The sequence below is a fragment of the Tasmannia lanceolata genome, unplaced genomic scaffold (genome assembly GCF_043159265.1).
Source record: "Tasmannia lanceolata isolate RefF3 unplaced genomic scaffold, GAP_Taslan_0.1 ptg000008l, whole genome shotgun sequence".
NCBI lineage: Eukaryota > Viridiplantae > Streptophyta > Magnoliopsida > Canellales > Winteraceae > Tasmannia > Tasmannia lanceolata.
Window position 1 is genome coordinate 13,041,759 of NW_027518685.1, and position 18,013 is coordinate 13,059,771.

The following is an 18,013-nucleotide window of genomic DNA, read 5'->3' on the forward strand; positions in this document are numbered from 1 at the left end:
CCGCACAAGCGGGTCCCACATCAGCGGGCCCTACACAAGCGGGTCCCACATCAGCGGGTCCCACACAAACGGGTCCCACATCAGCGGGTCCCACACAAACGGGTCCCACACTAGCAGGTCCCACACTAGCAGGTCCCACACCAGCGGGTCCCACACAAACGGGTACAAATTTAATCAAAATGCATCATGCGGCCCCACCAAATGGGTCCAACTTTCTCGATCCAAATTTAATCGAAGCACCCAATGCGGGCCCACCAAACGGGTCCCAATTCTCTCTGGTTTAGATTTTTCTGAATAATCCTTCTCAACATTTAGCGGGAAAATACGAAACACGACGGAAACGACCAAAAATATTTAGAAATGTAACAAACGGATGCGGGAAAGAAAGACATTGGAAAACCGACGGAAAACAAACCCTAATTTCTTTATCGATTAAGGTAGAGCAAAATGGGGTGTCTACAGTTACACATAGGTTGTAGGAACCACCTGCATTAGCTTAGGGCTAACCTGCATTTAGTTAGGGCATATAGGGTGTCCTAAAATTCACAATTCACTGGAATTTAAATAATCGTACAATAAACTTTAATAATTGGTCCGGTCTTTTAGATCGAGTTTACGATAGAGGGCTAGGTGTCTTAGGCATCATAGCTTAGAATAGGCGCGAAGAACTACGTTGCCTTGATTCTCGTGGAGGCGGGGATACGTAGGCTTCTTTGGATGAATACCAGACCATCCGAGGACTCAGGCTAATAATTTAGAGTCTTAGGATTTGTTGTGTAATTATTGTATTTCTTTTGATATGTTTTCTTACTTTCTTGTACTGATCCTATACCTTTAGCTATAGCTTGCATGTGTTTGCACATCAGAACTTAGACACCTTTTAGGCATGTCACTCATAACCTAGCTATGCCTAGGTGACACATCTTTCATTTTATTTTATGTGTGTTTATTATTTTTATCTTCAGGAAATGCATGCTTAGGTAGACGACTCCTGAGGATTGTTCACATTTCACATAATTTTTACCCAAACTTCTTTGAAGTTACTAAAAATGGCATAAGAGACCAAGTGCTTGCACTTGGGCGAATTGGGGGCGCCTAACCCCTTCCCCATTCGTAACCAGGCACGGATCTTTTGTATCTCTGGTTATCCATTGCAAACAGAGCATTTGTTTTGGTTCCATGGCTTGTCCATGGATGGCGACTCTGAGTTTATTTCAGGTATGTCTCGGTTTCGAGCCTTGGCTCCGGATCGAGACATATCTCTTTCTTTTTATATCGCCACTCGTGCTATGCTATGAGGGTGGCATCCGTTTCGAGAGTTCCTTGGCAGAGCTCTCCTTCAAGTTGTGGAGATCTTAGAGGATCGCAGGAGGGATCTCGCGTCCCTCGGCACCCGTCCTCTCGGATCGGGGTCCACAGTATTTAGCTTTCGTGTCTGCTCCAAAACTCTGTATTCCCTTTGTCTCCACCCCTGTTTTCCTATAAATCTGCAATATTATTCTATATTATATGACTTTGGCAATGCTTTGATCATGTTTAGACTCTAAAATAACCCCTCTTCCTTCACTTTCAACATGAAAATCTTCTTCAAGATCTTTTCTTCCTCTTTCATGTCAATTGGTTTTAGGCACTGGTGGTTTGAGATTATCACAGCCAATTGTGAGTGCCAAACAGATTGTTGGAAAAAAAATTACGTTTAAATTTTAATCCAATAATTGGTTTAGCATTCACAATCGGTTGTCATAATCATAAATAAAAATGTTCACTTTTAGTGAGCATGGTTTTTGGCTTTCTATTTTGTCATGTTTCTTTTTGGGATGTCTCTGTTTCAATTTCTTTCTTTAATGATTGGAGGGTTATTTGCTTACAAGTAGAAATGCTAACTGATTATTCACAAAATAACTGCAGATACTAATATATTTCCATTGTTCACAAATTATTTTTAAATTTGGGTTCATGAGACAGATTCAGATGTAAAAACACTTCTTATTTGCTTATTTACCTCTTTGCTTGCTCCAGGCTACTTCTATGGGGCGGAAAAGCTGCTCAATTGGTTAAGGGTTTGTGCTGTTTGATATTTTTAAACCGGATAGGATTATCTATCACCACCATACCGAACAGTATTCCATTATTTTGTTATTGCTAAAAATTCGTTTACCATTCTTATAGTTAATTTTTAATTTAAAGATTTAGAATATTTACATTATGGTTCCTTTAACCATTGTTTTTTTAGGGTTTCAGTCTCTAGCTCAATTGCTTAAGGGTTTGTTCTTCATGTCAAAACATGAGATGTAAAATGCAATTTTCTTTCTTTCTTTCTCATGGACTGGGATACTTCACAATTTTTATTTGATATCATTCTAAATCTTTTTGGGAATGGTAATTGTGTTAAACCACAATAGAGGTTCCCTGAATATGAATCTTTAAGTTTCATTTAACATCGATCCTTTCCTTGGTCTTAGCTTTTCCATTCCATCATCGCATTTTTTGCTCTGCTTCTTCATGTTTGCCATATTTTGGTAGGTAAGCCACCAACCGCCGTTGAATTGATTTTATCGCATTCCTGCAAGCATCATATATTCCCGAACATTGTTAGAGGCCCTGTTTCTAACATCTTCTTCATCATGTATGATCAAAGGTCTAGAATCATCATAGGCAAGATTTATGATGGCCAATGATCTCTACTGTTTTATGCTTAGAAAAAACTGTCTTGAAGCTACTTAATGGTTTCTATTTACATGTGTGGACTTTTTATTCTGATTGGTTTCAAATTTCAAAAGGGTTTTGGGTGATTCTACGGTTGATATGAAAAGAGTCAGAGTTAGTAAAAGGTACGATCATGTTTGCCGGATTCATGTTTTTCTTATTGCATTTTTTTGGCTTAATGTGCAGTACATATAGATGGCAGCAATCTATTCCCAACAAAATGGGTTCACCCAGTTGTGATCATGAATGCATTGCTTCCAAAGGTAATTGCTCTTGCTTTGGTTAAGCACCTGGTTGTGAATTCTAGCTGTAGGAATGGTAACAGCTTCACAAACAATAGTAGCATTAACATTGGGGTTGCATCCTCATGAATACAGGCTCCAAAACTTACAGGATTTTTAATTCAGGGTAATAGCTGCTTCCTAAATTCTACATTGATATGTAAGATTCCTGTTTGAACAGAGACTATGTCGAAGTTTACCTTTGTTATAACTTCAAAATTCTGCTATGTTGGAGTGTTAAACCCGATTGCACTTCACTTCAATGTCATACAAATTTGCACATATGAGAACCATTGAATGGGGTTTGGATTAACAATGTAAAAACATCTATTTAAATTTTCTGTCTAATATAATTGTACTAAAACCATATAGATAATTTCACTCTATGCAAAGTATTGCTATCTACTGTATTGTACAATTTTTAGAATGACTTATTATTACTTATTTAAGTTTTCTTAATTGAATATGCCGATGCTAATACTAGGGTTTTTCTTGCAGATCCAAGCGAATAGTTACACTATTCAAGGTTTTCAAAAAGATGTAATCCACTCAATATCGGCGCACCCAATATCCTTCACTCCTTGCTGTCGGGGTGCGAACCTTCCCATGAATCAAGTCTTTTCCCATCTTTGAACCGATTTCCCCCATGCCCATTTCTTCAGGGTTGAAGCTAAAGAGCAACATCAGATTTTGGCAGACTTCCATTTCTGTTGTGCCTGATTTTCTTTTCTTCAAGGATGGTAAACTGTAGATATACTGGAGGGTGTAAATATTTTTGGTTCGAGCACACACATGCTTATGTCTATAGGTTTCATGCCCTTGGGAGAACCTAATAAATTTATGTATGTAAATACAAACCACACTTTTTTTCTTTTATTTGCATGTCTATGTAGAAAGTGTTCTCTTTTTCCTAATCTCTGTATGTTTAATATGTGTATCTAGGCAGAAAGTTTCTTGTTCATTTTGTTTTTGTTTTTCTTTATGTTTACATCATGAAATTGGTTCTGTTTCTTTTATTGACTTCAATTTTTTTATCTTTCTTTTCTACCCATATGGCCATATAAGAACAGTTTTAGAACATCTTTTTAATTAATCATTTATTACTAGTGTGTATATATATATATATATATATATATATATATATATATATATATATATATATATATATATATATATATATATATACACACACACACGAGGAAAATGATTGTGAGCTTGAAGCTTATATAGCTTATATGAGCTTGAGGGCTCAAACACACATGGGCCCACATTGTTAGGATGATCCAAAGCATTCATTTGAAAGGCCCTTACATAGATAGGGTGTGTACAAAAAATCAGCTTCATAGGGTCATCCTAGCCCATCCAAAAGTGGAGGGCAAAATGGACAGACACCATTTGCCACAAATCTGCCCATTTTTGCCCTCCGCTTTTGGAGGGGTTCGGATGATCCAATGGAGCTGATTTTTGGTACACACCCTATCTATGATGGGGCCTTGCAAATGAATGGTTTGGATCACCACAAAAAATGTTGGACCCATGTGTTTGGGCCCTCAAGCTCATATAAGCTATATAAGCTTCAAGCTCACAATCATTTCTCTCTCTCTCTCTCTCTCTCTCTCTCTATATATATATATATATATATATATATATATATATATATCTACTATAATAAGCTGGATGGAAAAGCCCAAACTTTTTTGAATTTTTTGAAAAATCTATGGAATTTACACCTCACTTTTTTTTACTTTTTCTAACAAAGGCACCCATTCAACCCACATATTTTCAATCCTAGCCCTCCTTTATGCTTTGTAAAAAAAGCACCCATTCAACCCACATATTTTCAATCCTACGCCCTCCTTTATGCTTTTTAACAATAGCACCCATTCAACCCACATATTTTCAATCATACCCCCTCCTTTATGTTTTTTAACAAAGGCACCCATTAAACCGACATAATTTCAATCATACCCCCTCCTTTATGTTTTTTAACAAAGGCACCCATTAAACCGACATAATTTCAATCCTACCACCGCTCCTTTGTTAAAAAGCATTAAAATTATTTTTAGAAAAAGTATATGATACTTTTTATTTATTTATTTTTAGCTACTTTTTTACTTATTTTTTCTACATATTGTTTAAATAACATTTTTTCGTATCATAAACTTTTTTTCGGCCGTGTCGTGCATATTTTTAATTTTCTTACACAAAAATTAATTACGAAATATTGTATCATATACTTTTTTTTTGCCGTGTCATGCATATTTTTATTTTTTTTTACACAAAAATTAATTACGAAATTTTGTAACATATACTTTTTTTCCGCCGTATCGTGAATATTTTTTTTCGAGAAAAAGTAATTAGAAAACTCTTTCTTTTGCATTTTTTCATTACTTGGTACGTGGTTATGCATACTTTTTTGCTTATTGTTTCTACATATATTTAACTAATTTTTGTTTGTTATCATAGTCTTTTTTTTCCCGTGTCGTGCATTGCACGTCGGGTATCATACTCCTTTTTTTTACCGTGTCGTGTGTCGCACGTCGTGGTTAAAAATATTGTTTCTACATATTTTTAACTAATTTTTTTCTTGGTATCATAGTCCTTTTTTTGGCAATGTCGTGCATCGCACGTCGGGTATGACTAGTTACTGTATATAGCAGAAGAGAAAATGAGAGAATTATTTGAATTTCTCTCAAAATTCTATGAGAATTACACTTCACTTGTTTTGACTTTTTTTAACAAAGGCACCCATTCAACCCACATATTTTCAATCCTACCCCCTCCTTTATGCTTTTTAACAAAGGCACCCATTAAAGCCACATAATTTCAATCCTACCCCCCTCCTTTATGCTTTTTTAATAAAAAAAATTGGACAAACTCAACATAGTGACGTTTTTGCTTTGAAAATTACGAATTGGGAGCATATGTTGCATAATATTATGAATTTTTGTGAACTTATTACATAATACTACGGATTCAGGACACCTGTTAAAATATTGACAAATTCCGGGCACCTTAAGAGGAACAACAATTATGGAAACCTCCATAGATTGGAGGGCTAAGATCAGCCTATATAAATGATTTTACGGGCACAACCTATTTATGTTGTGTTCCATCAGATGGACGGTTTAGATCAACCTATGATGTGGTCCGTAAAGTTCTTTGTCGGCCTGTGCATCGTACGGGGTTTTTTACTAGTATATATTATATATATAGTAGAAGAGAAAATAAGAGAATTTTTTGTAGAATTACGCATCCCTCTTTTTGACTTTTTTTAACAAAGGCACCCATTCAACACACATATTTTCAATCCTTCCCCATCATTTATGCTTTTTAACAAAGGCACCCATTAAAGCCAAATAATTTCAATCCTACCCCCCCTCCTTTATGCTTGTTTAATAAAAAATCTATAGGGTGATCTTAACCATCCGATTTAAGAGGAACAACATATTATGGAAACCTCTATAGATTGGAGGGCTAGGATCAGCCTATGGAAATGATTTTTGGGGCACAACCTATTTATGTTGTGTTCCATCACATGGGCGACTTGGATCAACCCGTGATGTGGTCCGTACAGTTCTTTGTCGGCCTGTGCATCGCACGGGGTTTTTTACTAGTATATATACTCTCTCTCTCTCTCTCTCTCTCTCTCTCTCTCTCTATATATATATATATATATATATATATATATATATATATATATATATATGAGGAAAGTGTTGGTGAGCTTAAGCGCCCAATCACATTGGGGCCTACTTTGTTAGGATGATCCAAAGCATTCATTTGAAAGGCCCTTACATAGATGGGGTGTGTACCAAAAATCAGCTCCATAGGATCATCCTAATCCATCCATTTGTAGAGGTCAAAATGGACAGACATTATTTGTCCACAAATCTGCCCATTTTTGTCCTCCACAAATAGAGGGGTTAGGATGATCCTATGGAGCTGATTTTTGGTACACACCCTATCTATGATAAGGCCTTGCAAATGAATGGTTTGGATCACCACATAAAATGTGGGACCCATGTGATTGGGGCGCTTAAGCTCACCCAACACTTTCCTATATATATATAGAGGAAAATGCACTTTTGGATGGGCTAGGATGATCTTATGGAGCTGATTTTTTGTGCACGCCCTATCTATGTAAGGACCTTGCAAATAAATGCTTTGGATCATCCTAACAATGTGGGCCCACATGAGTTTCGGGCCCTCGACCGCACAATCTTATTCCTCATATATATATATATATATATATATATATATATATATATATATATATATATATATATATATATAGAGAGAGAGAGAGAGAGAGAGAGAGAGAGAGAGTTGAATCAAGCCCTAAATCAGATCTTCAAGGGAGTATTCTTCGAAAAGACCGAGTAGCAACACTTTTCCCATATATATACACACACGGATCGAGTAGATAAGCTTATCTACTCGGTCGGCTAAAAACAGTGGGGGCCCACATTTTTTGGGTGATCCAAACCATTCATTTGAAAGGTCCTTGCATAGATAGGTTGTCCACAAAAAATCAGCCACATGGGATCATCCTAACCCATCCACCTGGGGAGGGGAAAATGGGCAGATTTGTGGAATGGATATGTTGAAATTGAAGGAGTGGACATTAAGATTGTTCTAGGTGTTTTTAGTTGTGACACTTTAGAATAAAAAACTCGCCCTCCCTGCTAGATTTTAAAATATAAAAATTTACCTCACCTAATTATTCCTCAAAACAAACTTTGCAACTATACCCATGTAAGCTATAGTAAATTTTCAAGTGATACAGAGAACCTGTAAATATAAAAGCTTAAACCCCTTTGGGCTCTTATTTGTTTACCAGTTTCCTGAACTCAACGAGCCAAGTTGGGGGTAAGTGGCATACCCTAGTTGGGTACTTGGGTTACAACATTTTCCCTTGTGATTTTTAGGCTTTACTGGATCAAATTGATTTTCAAACATTAGCATTTTGGCACAATCAGAATAGAGTACCAAAATGGCCTACATTACAACTCTAATGTGAACCTGGTCAAAATATTCATGTAGGCAACGGGCAATGCTCACTAACTACAATAAGGTTTAAATTCAAGTGTGAAACAGTGAGCCTTCAAATAAGAAAAAAAATTGAGAAAAAAATTAATAAAATGTGGGTACTCATAAATTTCATGAAATAATTGATTGCTTGGCTGGATCTTCGTTTTCTTGTTATTGGTAAGGATTTTTTTAACGTGAAAGGACATAGGAACGCGATGAATACAAAATGATGTACTCCTGTGAAAAAATTGGCCACAATTCTTATAGCTGAGCCTGAGGTAACAGAATGACTGCAATTTCACAAAAAAAGAAAAAGGTAATAAATTTATAGAGATTACACCTGTGGAAAATGCAAGTCTAAGTAATTACACACCCTTTACAGAAAGTATGGTAGTCGTAGCAGAGCAATAAGGCATACTCTATTTGTTGAAGAACAGACCCTTTTTCTTCCCTTTCCTCTTTTCAACAGCCTGCAATAAGAGTTGGGCATTGTAAATACACTTCTCTATGATCAGCTCCAATCCCAAAACGGATGATATTAATGGCTAATAAAATAATGGAAATCTTCGGAATAACTGGTTAAGATCCAACTAAAAAATTAAGCTACACTACACCATCTAGTAGCCTTCAAGAATCAATTAGGAAACAAACCCATTTCCAGTAACTGGCCCGATGGAAAATGTCAGAACTGGCATGGGAAGAACAGAAGCAAAAATATATGCAAGCATTGAAGAAAATAAGAAGTAAATAAAATGAACAATACCTAGATATAACTGTTTGTGGAGCAAAATAACAGAACCAAAATAACAACAAACAAAAATTGAAAGAATGAAATTTCATTTGATAACCGCCCTCAAATTCATCCCCTTAACTATTTAGAAACTAATAACTAAAACTGAAATTAGAACTAAAACAATTAAAAGTCTAATTTTCATCACTAATCCCATCACAGAACTTTGATCCTCAGTTTGAGCCCAAAACTATGAAATATTGCAAAATCCATAAAATAGTTGTCTTGGATCTTGAAAAAGGTCCAACAAAATGGATATTGTGGTGAGAAGTTATGCCTTTAGAAGTTTCTGCATCAATTTGAAGGATATCTCATTTTCTGACTGCATAAAAAGGGAGAGGAAAATGCTTGCATGTACAAGCAGAATTAGCAGATGAAAAGCTCATGCCTAGAGGGTAGTCATAATTTGACCTTTTTCAGTTCTTCTTATGAGGGAGACTGCTACCCATGAACGGATTACTGATTTACTGTATGTAGTAAGTGGCTTCTCCTTGTTTTTCATCAATCCAGAAATATTATTAATTGCAAAGAAGACGGGCAAAGTGGCACAGAGAATACTCACCATTAGAATGATAATTTTTATCATTCGATCTTAAATGCCAATTTACATTGTCTCATGCATGGGAATGTATGCCGTTCGCCCATCTTTTAATCTATATATCAAATGTAATATAATGGTACGCCTATCTTTTAATCTATATATCAATTGTATGACTGCAAAAGTTCAACCGGTAGCATATACAAGAGTACCTAAAGTTTGCCATTAAGTATTCCAACTTTAACTGTAGCATAACTAATTTTCCAACCAGTAAATATTGGTGAAAGTTCAATTTTATAAGTGAAAAGTCATACCCTCTTTATAAACAATCTCAGCGTAAGCACAATGGCATCTCTGGACCTGCAGATTCAGAAACAAGGGCACTATTTGAGAAAAATCCTCGTGTAACTTTGGATGGGTGTCACTTTGCCAAATTCTGACATATAAATGATAAAATAGCATATAAATGTAATTATAATAATGAAAGCCAACATATTAGTGACGAACAAACAGCAAGGTATTCTGTTAGTAAGCACAATGGAAAATTGGATCTTACGACCTACTATCTGTGGTCCGTAAACAACGTTCAGTTCCACTAGAACTAAGTATTGAAAATTCAGTAGCATTTCCATAGGGTATTGTAACCTGCAGAAATAAAAACGTCAGATGCTATACAGGTCACCTTTAGAATGCACATATTGTCCACTGAATAACAATAAACCTACTCCGAATTTGAGAAAGGACACTGATAAGCATCAATGGCAACACCTCAGCATCTCATTTGACAGAAATACTATTACAGACTTTGCTGCTATCAAGTAATAACTTCAAAAATTGCTCGTAAGTGTTCCAAGTCTAAACATAGGATGAGAACAATTTGAACGTACATAGCAGTAAAATCATATGGAACAAATATGCCTTCTTCTGGATAATAAAAGTCTCTGAATACTAGTGGAAGACGTGCATTGACACAAACCTAACTTGTTTTCTTGACATAGTTTATGCTTTATACTTATACATTATACACACACAGTAGTAAAAGGCTTTGATAAACATTTTATGGATCCATAAACCTCATCAGCAAATGATTTTTATGCATTTTCAATATGAGTGTGTACATGTTTGTGGTGTAGATAAGAAAATACTTTGTTAAACATGTTATGGGTTCATAAACTTCATCAGAAAATGGCTTTTATGTATTTTTTATTGCAAACAATAATAAACGTATTCATATGAAAATGCAGGAAAAAGGCATTTTTATATATTTTCTGCATTCGGAAGAATACCAAATGCACCAATAAGAAAAAACAGGAAAACAAGAAGCACTGGCTAGCTGCCCTATTAAAAGCACTCGCATAATATATTTCAGATGAATAGTCCACTATTCCCTTTTTAGTGGACTGTACCAAGAAAGAGAATAGTCCAATATCTGTCTCATGGTTTTGCCAATCTAAAATATACATGTATCATGTATGAGATAATATTTTACACATTAAGGCCAAGCATGAGTACAAGGATCTCATCAAAACATTGTAGTGAAAATATGGAACTCCAAGTCCCATATGTCCTCGTCCAGGGTATGCCCGGACCAGTTTTTTTATATTTTGTAATACAGGATGGGACTCCTGATCCCCAATGTAATTCCAATATCAATGAAAATATGTCAATTTTAAAAAAAAAGGATCTCATCAAAACAAAGCACGATTCAGACACAAAATAGCGGAAGTACAAATCAGACAAAGTTTATGACTTTTTTCTTTTCAAGGAAAGCTGGGATCAAACCCACTACCACGTAGATGGAACACAAACCACCTTCTAATTGAGTTATTGGCTCAAGCTCAAAGCTGTATGACTTTGGGAGTGCATTCGGTTGAAGTTCGAGTTGGGTTTCAGCGTTAGAACCCCTTTAAAAGTTAAGTTTATTTTTCAGCAATCAGAAAAGGTAGGGAATCATACAGCTGTGCTTGGCATAAACTTTTCTGTGACAACAACACCACGTGATGCGTTGCACTTGATGCTGTAACCTTCCCTCTTAATTGCGAGAATAGCCTCCTCCCAAATATCTAGGCATCCCTCCTGTAAAGTAAAAAAGGAAATTAAGAAAGTTAAATATAAAATCAGGAGAACTGGAATCATAACAATCTCTATGGTGATGAACTGCATTAGAAAAGAAGGAACTGAGGATAATGTAGGCCGTGCGCAACAGCAGTCATACCGACAATTCGACGTCAAATGAAGTAATTCCAACAGAAAGGATTTTCTGTATCTGTTCTAGCATTTCAGGGTCTGCGATCATCAGAAGAAAAAAAAAGATTACAAACTATTGGTTTTATATCTGAAAACAAGATGACAAAAAATTCACAGAAGGGATTTTTGTTCATCCAGTATAAGTCTCTGTAAATGTCAAGTATGTGAACTCTGAGAAGTACAACAGTGAACTATTGAATTACAAGGAAAATCACGAGCTTTTACTTACAAAATTCCATACGAGAAAATTTTACTCAGAAATTTCCATACTAGAAATGAACATAGGGAGTCCTTAGCTCCTCCTTGATGAATGGATTTTGTTATACATCTTGAACACAAGAAGAATTAGCTTAATTGAGAAAACTAAGGTCACGGATCCTCCTGTGATTGAATTAACTTAAATGGATTGCAATAGGTAACATGTCAGATATTTAACACACATACCGTACATTTGAACCAACAATTCTATGTTGTTGCTCATCTGGGTGAGTCACCCATTCTTTCATGGCCCATTCATAAGGTTACTAGTTTGACCCGAATGAAACTTATACAGGATGCAATAATATCTAATTAGGCTTATTTATAGTAACTATTATACACAATTCCATAGTTATTACTGTTAACTTACCAACTTCTCCAAAAGCTTAAGATGTTGGAGAAAGGCGTTAATTATCTTTTATACTTTAACACTCCCCCGCACGTGTGGCCCACTTGGCAAACACGTGGCACATGTGGTCCCACTTTGGGCAGACCATCGCATGTGGATTTTTGCTATCCGGGAGGTTTGAACTCGAGACCTTTGGCTTTGATAGCATGTTAACTTACCAACTTCTCCAAAAGCTTCCAAAAGGCGTTAATTATCTTTTATACTTTAACAATTACTAATGTGGCTCAATTCTGTTTAGCCTTCCTGATTACCACAACAACGAGATTTGCACTTTTATGAAAGGTTTGTGACAGTCACACAGAAAATAAATAACATACAAATGAGTTGCATTTTAACAGGAAGAATATGAAGAAAATTCATTGGCATACCAGAAACGATATTAACCAAATCACTGCACGGACCATCTATGCTACAATTGCCAATGAAATTATTTTTGGCAAATGATATGAAAAAAAACAAGGTCGATGAGGAGAAAAAAACAATCCTACTCGCCATTAAATATGCTTAAGAGAGCTGAGCTTGTATCAAAATATTTACCACCAAAATATTATCAACTCCTTTTGTCATTGCCAAATAAGATCTAAGTTCGTACAATGATTTCCACAATACTGGGCATAGAAAGTGCTCAAAATGCCATGAAAAGGTAAGAACATATTGAAGCTCAGAGGAAAATTCTTTGCAGAAAGGTTCTTTCATGCCCTTTCCATACTACTTATTTTCCTAGTACATATCAGCAAGACATCCTTGTTCTAAATCAGATAGAAAGAATATATTGTTATTTAGGTTTAAGTAAATACGAAGAGAAGTAGAAAACTTGGCTCAAACCATTATGATGAGATTGATCAATTTCAAAGAATTTATTTTTTTTCCAAACCTAAGAATTATCCACAATTGAGTAGAAACCAATCAAACCATAAACTCAACTCAACTCAACTAAGCCTTTGTCCCAAACTAGTTGGGGTCGGCTAATGAATCCTTCAGAAAATTTTCATGAAGAAGGTGAAAGGATCTACCCGGCTCAAATTGACTAAGTCTAATCCTGACACTAGCTGGGTTCGTCTACATGTATCATTTTCTTTGATTCTATCCTATCCAAGAAACCAATCAGACCATACTCGTATAAAAATTAAAGATTAAAAATATCTGGAATCTAACCTATCAAAAAAAATCAGCAATCTAGAGAAAAAATAACAATTATTCCATATTTTCGTTACCAATAAAGTTTCAATGAGAAAAAAAAAGGTAGAGAAAGAGACAGAAGAAAACCAATATAATTGAACTAATAGAATATTGAACAAACAAAATATAGAAATAGACTTGATATTCTCTCAGAATCTGACAGTTGATTCAACTAAAACCATTCATATCCTCTGGTAAACAGTACAAGGTAGATGGTAAACATGAATCACCTACATAATGTGTTTCACACTAGAGATAGTCCAACCATACGAATGTTGTATCACTGACTACATTTGGCATTTCAAACAACAAATTGGCAGGGGTCCCCAGCTAGGCACCCAAAAAATAAGCACACTACATAATGACACTGAGCAATAAAATATCTGTCTTAAACGCAATAATTGTGGCCAAAAAATGAAAAAAAAAAAAACTGGGCCGCTTACCACAGGTTATTTTTCTTTGCTCATTGGCGAAGACCTTAACAAGTTCACCCTGTAATTGCATAAGAAATAGGTTATTGTGAAATCTGGAAAGAAGTATCCATAAATTCAGTGACCAACTGTAAACAATTACATTTCAAGCTAAATATTACAATGGGCAAACTTGTAGTGAGCACTCTTGACCAATTTATACATATTAACCAAACAAGTCCTCCACAAAATTTTATACCAAACTGCCATGACCATTCATTGATATACTGTATGTTACAATGAGACATGGAAAATCTGCAAGAAAAACATAAAAAATAAAAGGCAAATGATATCAGCAGTAGCACAACCATGTTTTGATAATTCCACTAACACATCTTGTCTCTTATTATTTAAAGTGCTGTCAATGGTTATTACAGTTCCCAAAAAAGCTCTCACAAGCCAATTAAAGGAGAAAAGATAAGCTGAGTTAGTGGTAGTGCCAATATCATAGAAAACACCCTCACATTTTTTTTTTCACTTTGGTGTGAATAGTATGCGTTGAAGTCTCCCAAAAGAAACCACAAAACGAGCACATTTGGACACGAAAATCTTTCTCTTGGAGAGCTGATTGCCTGTCAATACTTTCTCGTGAAAAGTGCATCATAGGAAGACCGTCTCTCTAGGAGATGCCATAGATTTCCAGGCATTAAGGAAGTTGACGGCCACGGGTAGATGAAGATAGAAGAGAGTAGTAAGACTCAATTGTAAAGAGTCCAAAGTCCAAAGCATAGAAGCACGAAGCGGGGGCGGGGGCGGGGGCGGGGGCGGGGAAGCGCGAGGGTCTAACCAGGGCAGGGAAGCATGAGGGTCTAGAAGAGTCTAAGGTTGGGAATGTAATATTTTCATCACATGTCTTTCAAAATTCAAGTACATAAAAAAATAGTAATTTTTAACTATCTCTTTCAAATTTAAATACATCAAAAGTAGTAATTTCTAAGATATCTTCATTTTCATGCCCTCTTTCCTCATGCTTTTTGAAGATTTGCCTCCGTGCTTGCTCCAATGAAGTACTTTTGAACAGTTGGAGGAGTTTGATGCAATTAAGTTGGTGAGGGGGTTACTAATGCAGTAATAGGAGCAGGTTGGGAGCACTATTTGAGCGGTTTTTATCTCTTTGGGATCACGCTCTCTGAAAGCTCCTTCCTAAGGAGCGCCGAATCGAGGTTCCAAGTCGGGAGAGGCACTCAAAGGGAAGATTCCTGCTTCTAAAGGTCCAAACAAATTGGGGAACCATACTATTTCATCCAGACAATCTCAGGCAGGGAAATAGAATGAGCTAATTCTTCATCCAACGTTAAGAATTCATTGAAGGATCAAAGAGAAGCTCCATCTCTTATAATGGGAGTAATTGTAGTGGTATTACCCACTTTGTTCATATAGTATGCAATTGTAGTCATAGAGCTGATATCCTTGGTGAAGAGATTTGGAAAATTGGTTGCTATGGTAGAATTTCCGGACCACTTGTCTAGCAAAAAAAAGGTGTTTTCCCCTTCCCAATAACAAATATAGACTCAATGACGGTGACAAACTCAAGTTTCCATGAGTTCCATATGGGGGAGCTATCAGGTTTCCATGTCTGAAGCCTTCTAACAAAACTATCTACTAACAAAAACGTAAACATCATCACACTAGTTTTGGTTCACAAAAGCTTGATTCAATCGTTGAGGTGACTGGGAGTCTAGGACATTGTATTTCACGGTGGCGTCGAGGTTCATGTTTGCATCTAACAACGGGTAGTAGAACTCAAAGCAAGGTTTTAAACTTTCACCGACATGTGTCGATTTTGACCGACCTGTGTCGAGTTCTGTGCAGACCGAAGTCAGAAGTAATTTCAAATATAAGTCCAAAGTTTGATCCTTTGCATGCATCCACATAGCAAAAAATCCCTTATGCTTTTAATTAATTAGGGATTCAATCGGACTAACAGAGAACTTTACCTTGGATAGATTAGAATGGAAGAAAATGATCCACGTAGAAGAACCCAACTAGAGCAGGATTAGAGCCGAGTAGATTCCTTTCACCTTCTCCTTGAAATTTTTCTAAAGGATTCATTTAGCCGACCCCAACTAGTTTGGGACAAAGGCTTTGTTGAGTTGAGGGATTCAATCGAACATTAATCGAACCTAGACGGTGTGGGAACTTGTGAACGTTGATTGAGATACGTGATACCGTACTACTTTAGTTACTCGACCTCTTAACTTCTTCGCATGTTACCTCCCTTGCACTCATGATCAAATTTACATCCGGATAGGTCTTGGAACTATGTGAAACTCGGACTTCGTATTGGATTTGGGTCTAGCAGCTTATTATTCTCGCATTTCATGTTCTTTGAACCATATATATGATGTCTTGACAATGAATATCTTTGATCATGTCCTATTCAGCTACGATTTTGATGAGCACATGCTTTACCCTGCAATTCTCATATCTATTGCATACCTTGTGAACACATCTTGCGGAGGTTTAGATTATCTGAATTTTGATCCCGCCAATGGGGATATATGTTGGCAATTTTGAACCGCCCTGCCAATGGGGCAATTAATCGTTGGCAAACATAAGAACTCTGATCCCGCCAATGGGGGGTATATGTTGGCCCTGTCGACGGGTATATGTGAATAGGAACTAGTTCCAACATCATCAACCGCCGGTGAAAAATAGTGTCTTCTGAACCACGATGCTATGTAGTATCATATGACTAGGCCGATGACCCTGAAATGTTATTGATACTCTTTGTGTGTGGTCCACAGAACCTTTGACACCTTGGAACTTTGAAATACGAACATGTGAACATCTACCTATATTCCATGATTCACTCGAGTCCGAAACATTATTGATTTGGTTATGCATGTGAAAACTCTGAATACCAACGCAATGTACCTCTCGTTCGTTGTTGTTGCTGAATGATTGATTTCCTCTTTCGATCTCCCTTTTTGTGGTATGCTTAGACCCAACTAAAGTAATACGCTATTACTTACTGGGCGTTAGCTTACTTGTGGATTTTACATTTGACAGATTTCGATCCTCGTGGAGATAACGAGGGAGCAGAGGCCTAGTTCTCTGAGTTTCTATCATTATTAATTGATTTGAGTCTGTTAAACAGTGAGTACTGATTCAGATACTTTTGAGAAATTCTATGATCTGTTTAAGTTTGGTTGGATTGAGTGAAGGAGAGTTTGATTTATTATTTAAATTCATGCATGACCCTTTTATACATAGAATAATGCTATGGATGGTTTTGAATATTTTTTGTTAGTCTTGCATGCTTGTAGAGGTCACTTTGCAGATATGTGGCGTTGTCATGTGCTAGACCGTGATAACGTTTTGGGGCATGACAAAAAAAGTGATATCAGCAATCAACCACTTTTAAAACATGTAAAACATCTAAGTTTAGAATGAAGCTTACTGTTCCAGACATGTGCGACAGACAATGCATGTCACAAGGTGTTTGACCTTTTTAAACCATTCTGGAGGTTTGTCTTGATCATGTGATGTTTTCTAAGTGTGTATTTATGTTTATTCTAGCATTTCTTAAAGTTTCATCTTAATTTTTGGTCGTCTCCATGGACTTCCATAAACTTCAATGATTTTTACAAGATTTCCATAGACATCCGTAAACTTCCACAAAGTACTTCCACAAAGTGGGAACCGAAGTCCGGATCGAAATCAATGTTTGAATCCTTGGCGAGATGGAGCAGAAGGAATAAAAGAAGAGCTTGACTAAGAAGATCAATGGAGTCAAATTGTGGTGATGGAAAGAAGTAGGGGGACAGAGAAGACTATTTCCTAGGATTTATAAAAATAAATAAACTTCTTAGTTGAATAGAATTTTATAGAAAGAAAATAAACTTTGTTAAATAATTTAATTTCACAAAAGGTGTATAAAAAGAAAAAAATAACTTAAGCTTAAAATGAAGAAAAATTTGGAATTTTCAATACAGCAAGGGTATATTTTCATCTGTCTTCAATTCAAAGTCACCTACAGCTAGTCATTCCATCAGAAACCTGACAGAAGATGGTGATTTGCAAAATATGTCAAAAGTAGAGGTTGGGGTTTAAAAGTCTTGAAAGTAGAGAAGGTGTTTTGAGAATAAACCAAATTAT

At 36.1% G+C, this 18,013-nt stretch overlaps 1 protein-coding gene and 1 long non-coding RNA gene across 12 annotated transcripts in view; one reads left to right on the forward strand and one right to left on the reverse strand.

The window, feature by feature from the left end:
• The first annotated feature begins 1,573 nt into the window (after positions 1–1,573).
• LOC143884413 (uncharacterized) lies at positions 1,574–4,007 on the forward strand. The gene is made up of 3 exons (XR_013252867.1): positions 1,574–2,060; positions 2,893–2,969; positions 3,486–4,007. It is a non-coding gene; the product is annotated as an uncharacterized LOC143884413 (long non-coding RNA).
• A 4,232-nt stretch (positions 4,008–8,239) lies between these two features.
• LOC143884411 (uncharacterized) overlaps positions 8,240–18,013 on the reverse strand; it is a 31,565-nt gene continuing 21,791 nt past the window's right edge. For 3 of the 11 annotated variants that reach the window (XM_077387963.1, XM_077387962.1, XM_077387958.1), the window contains 6 exons: positions 13,886–13,934; positions 11,565–11,635; positions 11,306–11,425; positions 9,906–9,994; positions 9,664–9,709; positions 8,240–8,491 (listed from right to left, as the gene is read on the reverse strand). In XM_077387963.1, the coding sequence (XP_077244078.1) occupies positions 8,441–8,491; positions 9,664–9,709; positions 9,906–9,994; positions 11,306–11,425; positions 11,565–11,635; positions 13,886–13,934 (426 nt within the window). In that variant the 3' untranslated portion in view covers positions 8,240–8,440. Of the gene's footprint in view, positions 8,492–9,663; positions 9,710–9,905; positions 9,995–11,305; positions 11,426–11,564; positions 11,636–13,885; positions 13,935–18,013 lie in introns of those variants that run through there. The other 8 variants (XR_013252866.1, XR_013252865.1, XR_013252863.1 and 5 more) reach the window with 7 other exon arrangements.